At 42.3% G+C, this 8,610-nt stretch overlaps 1 protein-coding gene across 1 annotated transcript; it reads right to left on the bottom strand.

Annotated features, from left to right (window-relative positions):
• Positions 1-4,807: 4,807 nt before the first annotated feature.
• On the bottom strand, positions 4,808-8,302 carry LOC112748103 (malate dehydrogenase, glyoxysomal-like). The gene is made up of 10 exons (XM_025796309.3): positions 8,122-8,302; positions 7,891-8,043; positions 7,589-7,810; positions 6,714-7,028; positions 6,158-6,247; positions 5,994-6,077; positions 5,837-5,872; positions 5,601-5,690; positions 5,358-5,452; positions 4,808-5,269 (listed from the first exon to the last, which is right to left on the bottom strand). The coding sequence occupies exons 2-10, from the start codon at positions 7,966-7,968 to the stop codon at positions 5,197-5,199; spliced, it is 1,083 nt and encodes a 360-aa protein (XP_025652094.1). The 5' UTR covers positions 7,969-8,043; positions 8,122-8,302; the 3' UTR covers positions 4,808-5,196.
• Positions 8,303-8,610: the final 308 nt, after the last annotated feature.

Consider the following 8,610-nt stretch of genomic DNA (forward strand, 5'->3'; position numbering starts at 1 on the left):
AAGCATCTGGCGTATTCCTAGCCGACCTTGATGCAAGAGTAGAGGACAAGCCGAGGCCGGAACCAGAAGGGGACCTGGAGAAGTTTAGCATCGATGACGATGGGGAAAAGTTCACATTCGTTAACAAGAACCTCCCACATGAGCTGAAGGAGCCTTTGATTGAAATGATAAGGGCCAACAGGGACCTGTTCGCATGGACACCGGCCGACATGCCGGGCATAGATCCACAAATCATCTCACATCACCTAGCCGTCAAGCCGGAAGCACGCCCAGTGGCCCAACGAAGGAGAAAGATGTCGGCGGAAAGAGCAGAGGAGGTAGCCAAACAAACGGCCGGCCTCCTAGAAGCAGGCTTCATACGAGAAGTGGACTACTCGACGTGGCTGTCAAATGTGGTATTGGTGAAGAAACACAATGGCAGATGGAGAATGTGCGTGGACTACTCTGACCTTAACAAAGCATGCCCCAAAGATTGCTTCCCCCTCCCCAACATAGATGCACTCGTCGACGCCGCGGCGGGGTACCGGTATCTGAGTTTCATGGACGCCTACTCCGGTTACAATCAGATACCAATGCACCGACCAGACGAAGACAAAACGGCGTTCATAACGCCAGGAGGAACTTTCTGCTACAAGGTAATGCCATTTGGCTTGAAAAATGCAGGGGCGACATATCAAAGGCTGACAGGATATTCCACGACCTCATAGGGAAAACGGTCAAAGTTTACGTGGACGACATCCTGGCAAAAACAACACAACCTGACGACCTCCTAAACGACCTGGCAAGTGTATTTGCGTCCCTCCGTCAACATGGCATGAGGCTGAACCCCCTCAAGTGCGCCTTCGCCATGGAAGCCGGCAAGTTCCTGGGATTCATGATAACTCAGAGAGGGGTAGAAGCTAACCCGGAGAAGTGCCAGGCAATACTTCAGATGAAGAGCCCGGGATGTATCAAGGACGTCCAGAGGCTGGCAGGAAGATTGACATCACTTTCTCGATTTCTCGGAGCCTCGGCGACAAAGGCCCTGCCATTTTTCAACCTCATGAAGAAAGGGATGGCGTTTGAATGGACACCAGTGTGCGAAGAAGCCTTTCGACACTTCAAGGAAATCCTGGCGGCACCCCCCGTTCTCGGGAAGCCAAGGGACGGGGAACCACTATACCTATATCTCGCTATAACAAGCGAAGCCCTGGCCGCAGTACTAGTACGGGAGGACGGGAAAACCCAACAGCCGGTCTACTTCATAAGCAGGGCCCTGCAAGGAGCAGAATTAAGATATAGCAAGCTGGAAAAGTTAGCCTTAGCACTCCTAACTTCCTCAAGAAGATTAAAACAATACTTCCAGAGTCACCAGGTGGTCGTCAGAACGGACCAAGGGATCCGGCAAGTTCTCCAAAAACCCGACCTGGCGGGAAGAATGATGACTTGGTCCATCGAACTCTCCCAATATGACATACGGTATGAGCCTCGGCAAGCCATCAAGGCGCAGGCCATGGCGGATTTTCTGGTTGAAGTAACAGGAGATCCAGGCGAAGACATGAGTACACGGTGGAAGCTCCATGTGGACGGAGCCTCCAACCAGACCTTCGGAGGAGCCGGGATCATCCTAGAAAGTCCGAACGGGGTCGTATACGAACAGTCGATTAGATTCGAGTTCCCCATCTCGAACAACCAAGCAGAATACGAGGCCCTCATAGGAGGCTTGACCCTAGCAACAGAGGTCGGCGCAAGAAGGCTGGAAATATGCAGCGATTCCCAAGTAGTCACTTCCCAAGTAAACGGCAGCTATCAAGCCAGAGACCCCTTGTTGCAGAAATACTTGGAAAAGGTCAAAAGCCTGAGCGAAAAGTTCGAAGAAGTCACGGTCCAGCATGTACCCAGAGAAAGGAACACACGAGCAGACCTCCTATCAAAATTAGCTAGCTCGAAGCCAGGAGAGGGAAACCGGTCTCTCATCCAAGGCATGACAAGGGAACCAGCAATTACACTACACATAACAACCCTAAGTTCTTCATGGCTAGACCCCATCACCAACTACCTAGAACATGGCCAAGTCCCTGGTGATGAAAAGGAGGCGGTGAAATTAAGGAGAGAAGCAGCCAAATACGCTGTCATCCAAGGACAGCTGTTCAGAAAAGGGCGCAGCCAACCCCTGCTGAAGTGCCTACACCCCGACCAGACGGACTATGTCCTCAGGGAAGTCCACGAGGGCTGCTGTGGGCACCACATCGGAGGCAGAGCACTAGCAAGGAAGTTAATCCGAGTGGGGTACTACTGGCCGTCGATGATGGCAGATTCCAAAGAGTTCGTCAAAAAATGCATAAAGTGCCAACAGAACGCCAACTTTGCCAAGGCACCGGCCTCCGAGTTAAGCTTGCTAACGACCTCCCGGCCATTCGCTCAATGGGGAGTCGACCTCTTAGGGCCCTTCCCGGTTGGCCCTGGGCAGGTCAAATATCTCATAGTGGCAATTGATTACTATACCAAATGGATAGAAGCTGAACCACTGGCTAGCATATCCTCAGCCAATTGCAGAAAATTCATGTGGAGGCAGGTGATAACACGATTCGGGATACCAGAAGTCATCATCTCGGACAACGGCACACAATTCACTGACAAGAAGTTCGCAGAATTTCTCAACGGCCTGGGTATAAGGCAAAGGTTCTCTTCGATAGAACACCCTCAGACGAACGGACAAGTGGAGTCAGCCAACAAGGTTATCCTTTCAGGGCTAAAAAAGAGGTTGGACAATAAAAAGGGTGCTTGGGCCGGCGAGCTGGCATCGGTCCTCTGGTCTTACCGAACAACCGAGCAATCCTCCACTAAGGAAACTCCTTTCCGACTAACGTACGGGGTGGATGCAGTAATACCCGTAGAGATCGGTGAACCAAGTCCGCGATTGCTTTTGAAAGGAGTGGAGGAAACCATAGAAAAGGACCTGGTAGATGAAGCCCGGGAAATGGCCCATTTGACGGAAACAGCGCTAAAACAAAGAATAGCTCTGCGCTACAACACCAAAGTGCTCAAGAGGGACTTTGAGCCTAACGACCTCGTCCTGAGACGGAATGATATCGGCCTGCCGACCCCCGGAGAGGGCAAGCTAGCGGCAAACTGGGAAGGTCCCTTCAGAGTCAAAAAGGCGATGGGAAAAGGAGCCTTTAAGTTAGAAAGGCTCGATGGCAAGGAGGTCCCGAGGACATGGAACGCGGACAACCTTAGAAGATTCTACTCCTAGAAGACGGAACGACATGCCGGCCAATCTAGCTAAGTAGTCAATTTGTCATTTATAGTAACTTTCAAGTCTTTCAAATTCCCCACAGACGGCGCCAATGTTCGTTCGTCGGGTGCCAAACAGGTCGGGTGGATAGATGAAGAGGAGGGACGCCTTGGCTTGGGTCGCGCTGCTTGCGGGTAGTCGAGTAGCCGAGCACTTGTCGTGGAGAAAAGATTGAAAAAGGGGGGGTGCCACCTGCAAAGACACTCCGACGCTTAAGTCAGTAATGTGCAGGCGAGCAGAGAATAAGGCTGGAAGATATGACGTACCTCGGGGGAAGAGCCAATCTTCCTCTTATATACATGTCAGTAGTGGGCCCCTTATGGGACAGGCCCATATTCCCAAGGACGCTGTCCTGCAGCCGTGTGTGAGCCGTACAGGACGCGTGTCCGGGTCGGTTGGAGGGCGCATGTCCGGGTCGAGTGTTGCTCGGGTCGGGTCGACCCAAAGCTGATTCTGGGCTGGGCCGTAACAGTATTTCTTTGCTGAGCTTTATGATTCCCTTCTTCTTAATCTTTTTCTACATTCTGATAAGAGTGCATCCCTTTATTCCTCAAAATATCGAACCTCGTACCCCTCATGATTAGCTGCTCCCTCTTACCATTCTCTTCATCAACCCCACTACCTTCGCGTTTTTCCATCCTTGTTGTCCTTTTTTCATACACCTCCTCGTTATCTTCAATGATTTTTTTACCTTTGTTAGTAGCGTTAATTTCTGCAATGCCCTTATCAGCAACTTCTCTCCTCTGTTCATTCCTCCTTTCGCCATTTTTCTCACCCTAATTCTTCCCATGCATCTCTTGGTTTGGCTGTTGTGTGTTCTGATTTTTGGGACATGTTGAGCGGTCATGACCTACCAAACCACAAGTAAAGCAAATGTTGTGAATCCCTTCATACTTCCCATAGTAACGGTTACTACTGATGGGATACTGTGATACTAGAGGTTCAGTTATATCAAGCTCTACATATAGCTGAGCAAACTTTCTTTTACACTTCTCAGCTATGTGTATATCCACCCTTAAAGTTCTTCCTCTCCTAAACCTTTCACAAAACCTCTTTAGATATTCTATCACATTTTTTTTTAAGTCAATAAATAATGTATAGATCCTTTTTAATTTATATTTTTTCATCATTCTCTTTAGCAAGTATAAATGATCTATTTGATATCAAACCAAATTCGGTATCCAAAACTTAAGTCTCCCTGTCTTAACCTCCTTTTTATGGCTATTTTCCATAGCTTTAAAGTATATCTCATAAGCTCGACTTAATTATAGTTTCAAAAACTTTATATATTCTCTTTATTCATATGAAAAGAACCAAAATACTCTTCCTCCATTTGTATAACACCTTTTTAGAAATTAAAATTTCATTAAAAAAAAATAATTAACCAACAATTTTTTTCCTTATATCTTTCCAAACTTCAATCTGCATATTACATTCTAAAATCAATAGATGTCAGTAGATTAAGATATTTTAGTATTACTCATAGCAGTACATATAATAATATCTAATATTTGCTCTATAAATATAATATAGTCCAGGAAAAGAAGCGATATTTGGGCTTTCTTTAGTGCAGAATAAACATTCTTACAAAGTTCATGGAATCAAACTCAAAGGGAACCATGACCAAAAAAAATAAAAAATAAAATAAAAACTCAAAGGGAACAAGAAGACTTGAAACAAGAACAATAGTTCTCAATATAGTGTCCCTAATTCCCCATCATTACACGTTTGCTGTATGATGATGTATCGAAAATGATCCATTTTTATTACATAATTCCAGAAAGATACCAATATATAAATTACATATTTCCAATTACAAAATTGATATCTCAACTTGGACATAGCACAATACTGCAACTTATTTTCAGGATCTAAGATGACTTGGATTTCTATGTAAAATTGGTATCATGGGCTTGCTCTCATTTTCTGACGAAAGCAACACCTTTCTCGATGCTACTTGCTAACTCTTTCTTGGCCTTTTCCAAACTCTCCCTGTTGAAATGAAAATCTAGTTTATAGCTCTAAATGTTTCAGTTAGACCTACACATCAATGCAAGTCGGTGATTATAGTACTGCATACCTCTCATAATCATTTAGGGGACCAAGAGGAAGAACTTCCTCAACCCCACCACGGGAAAGTCGCACTTTTGAGGCAAAGTATGGGATTTCAGTCACCTATGACAGACTTCGTTAGTTCATAAAAAGATTGCTTACTCTAGCTTAGATTTTTTAGTAGCACAATTAACAATACTACATTACAAAGAAAAAGAGATAGCAACTGTACAAGGGCACCTGAGCAAAATGACTTCTTATTCTTATATACCTGTGAATCAATATATGCACATTCAATGATCCCGGCATCTCCTCTCAGTGCACGGAGGCATGATTCTGCAAATTTAGCAGCAGCAAATGCCTGCAATTTATAACAAACTTGGTATTACATTTACTTGAAACAAATTATGTTAACCATGAATATTATGTACATTCTGTAAAGCAATTATATACTCTGAAAAAGGATACAATTGCACTATTCTTCTGTAAGGTAAATAAAATACTAACCATTGATAGAGTTGCAGAGCCAGCTCCAGCTTTGGCCTAGGGAAATCACATCATTGTATAAATAAAAATTCCAATGTGAATATAGTCCATAGCAATGGAGGAATGTATCTACACGAAATTATTATAAGAGAGTACCAAGACAAATATAATTTTTCACCTCAACAACTTCAGTTCCACCATTTTGTATGCGATCTGTCAGGTACTCAACCTCTTTTGCGGTGAAAGTGCTTGGAGGTTTAACCTAAATACAGTATTACATTTTCAAGTATCCTGAACTAAATATCATGACAATTTTTAATTTCACGTAGTATAGTGCCATACCTGAGAAAGAAGAGGTAAAATAGTGATTCCTGCATGTCCCCCAATGACGGGGACATCCAGATCCCTTGGATCAACACCTAGAACTTCTGCCTGCAATTTAGCTGATAAGATTAGAATGAATGGGTTCCAACTTGGCAACCTAGTTTAATTAATAGAAGACTGCGTCAGAAAACAATATGCAAAGAGCCACAATCACAGAAACTTGTTTTGGTAGTACCCAGACTTCAACAAACAATCTTGTAGAATCCGCATAATTTAGATGATCAAATGGAGGAGAAGTATTTCAAAGAATGCTTATTAATGTACTTTAAGCCAACAATGTACATTGCCTAAAGCAGTCAGTTCAACTCGACTAAATCTTCAATTAATCAATCAAATCTAACAATCTGTTATAATCAAGCAATAAGCCTAGCTTGTCAAAGCTCAAATTTTGGCATCAGATATTTTGTTTCAGTCAAAGCTCAAAATGGTCTAGTTACCCTAATTGTCCACTATAGAGATCTGCATGTATTAAATGACTATAGTAACTGCCAGAATAAGTAGGCAGAGTACATACCACAAATGTATTGGCTCTAACAACATCAAGCTTTGTCACTCCCAAAAGTTTCTTAGGATCATAAGTACCAGCTTTTTTGAAAACTTCAGCAGCAATTGGAACCGTGGAGTTAACAGGATTACTTATGATGTTGACAACAGCTTTGGGACAGAACCTTGCAACTGCTTCGGAGAGTGATTTAACAATTCCAGCATTTATGTTGAAGAGATCATCTCTTGTCATACCAGGTTTGCGGGCAACGCCAGCAGGAATGATCACCAAATCCATCCCCGTAAGGGCATCCTCAAGTTGGCTTGCCCCCAAAAATCCCCGTACCTAACCAACCAAATGGAAAGAGCTTTCACTTATTCCGGCAAAACAATCCAATCCAAGGTAAAGAACTCACAAATCACAAATCAAGTTAACTACTTTCTAATAAGAGACTGTTATCAAAGATAAGGACAAAAAGAAGATGCAAAAATATAACTTTAGAATTAGAATGGAAAATTTTGTACAATCATCCAATTCAATAATTTATTTGACTTAACTATGAACTATTTGTTGCAAACAGAAACATATAACATAATTGGATGATAGTGACCCTATTATAACGAAACAGAAATGGTAGGGGCATCAGAATTTATTTATTTTGCCCATCATTTAGGCATCAACTCAATTTCTTTAATCTAGTTGTTTTAATCTAGAAATCAAATAACATACTTTATCCCATAGTTTTAATTTTTAAACATTAACGGCTAACTGATGGCCAAAAACAATAAATTTTGATGGTCCTAGCATTTCTCATAACGAAATTTACGTCCTATTGTAAGATAAGATTATAATGATAGTGAGAGACATGAAACTATGAAAGCATGGTGATAGAATAATGAGCTTACAACAGCGCCAGTGTCCATGTGGCTGACATCAGCAGTGACGCCGGGGGTGTTGACGACGTCGTATAGGTGGAGAACGGAGATGAGAGGATTCATCTTCATCAACATGGAGAGAGGCTGTCCTATGCCACCTGCAGCCCCCAAAATGGCCACTTTGAACCCCGGAGCAGCACCTTTGGATCTGCAATGTGCACGCGTCAAGCACCCATCACCATCACCCTCCACCTGTTCGACAATAGAACTGTTAGTGTTATCAATGAAAGGAAGAAGAGATGAGAAAGAAGGGAATCGTGAGAAGAAGGAACCTTGGGATTGGGAGGGTTGAGATGGGAGGCGATTCTCGCAATTCGCACATTCACATCTGAATTTTGCTGCACACTCATAGTCGTGAATTTCTCTGGCAAGTGATGGTGGTTGCAACTTGGAATGTGAATAATGAATATGAATTGAATGATGATCTGTATATACGTAAGAAGCTTAGCGTATAGGAGATGGAGATATGTTGATAATATGAATTGGGAAGCGTGAAGATTCACCTTTATCCGAATATGTTAACAATTTGGTTCTATCTTCGATCTTCAAGATCGCCGTTTGCACACTGCTGTTTGGACCGACCTTCCAATCTCATCACTCCTTTTTTTTAGTTATGCTACTAGTCCAAATCTTCTTTGTAATCAAGCAAATAGTCGAATCTCAATAAAAATTAGTTTTATTAATAAGAGCGTGACGTGTGAATATACGTTTTAACTATTGAAAAGTTTTGTATTTTTCTTTTTTTTTTTCTCTTTTTTGTGTGTTCCTTATTTTTTTTGTTTATTTTTTTTATTGTCTTTTTTTTTTGCATGTTTTTTTTTATCGTTTTTTATTGATGTTGTTGTTGCTGCATTTTTTCTTTCTCTTCTTTTTATTAATTTTACAGTATTATATATTTTTTTGTTTGATTCTTTTTTCTTATTTTTTTATTAAGAGAGTAAAACTAGAAGAATAATGCGAAAATAAAACAATAAGAAGAAAACGATGATAAT

This window comes from Arachis hypogaea, chromosome 15 (genome assembly GCF_003086295.3).
Source record: "Arachis hypogaea cultivar Tifrunner chromosome 15, arahy.Tifrunner.gnm2.J5K5, whole genome shotgun sequence".
Lineage (NCBI taxonomy): Eukaryota > Viridiplantae > Streptophyta > Magnoliopsida > Fabales > Fabaceae > Arachis > Arachis hypogaea.

What these genes read in the sequence shown, in the direction of transcription:
- LOC112748103 (XM_025796309.3), bottom strand. Translation starts at nt 7,968, where the DNA reads ATGAGTGTGCAGCAAAATTCAGATGTGAATGTGCGAATTGCGAGAATC. An exon ending in TTAGAGCCAATACATTTGTG is followed by an intron (nt 6,248 to 6,713) that starts GTATGTACTCTG and finishes GCTAAATTGCAG; the next exon opens with GCAGAAGTTCTAGGTGTTGA. An exon ending in TTTTACCTCTTCTTTCTCAG is followed by an intron (nt 6,078 to 6,157) that starts GTATGGCACTAT and finishes TACTGTATTTAG; the next exon opens with GTTAAACCTCCAAGCACTTT.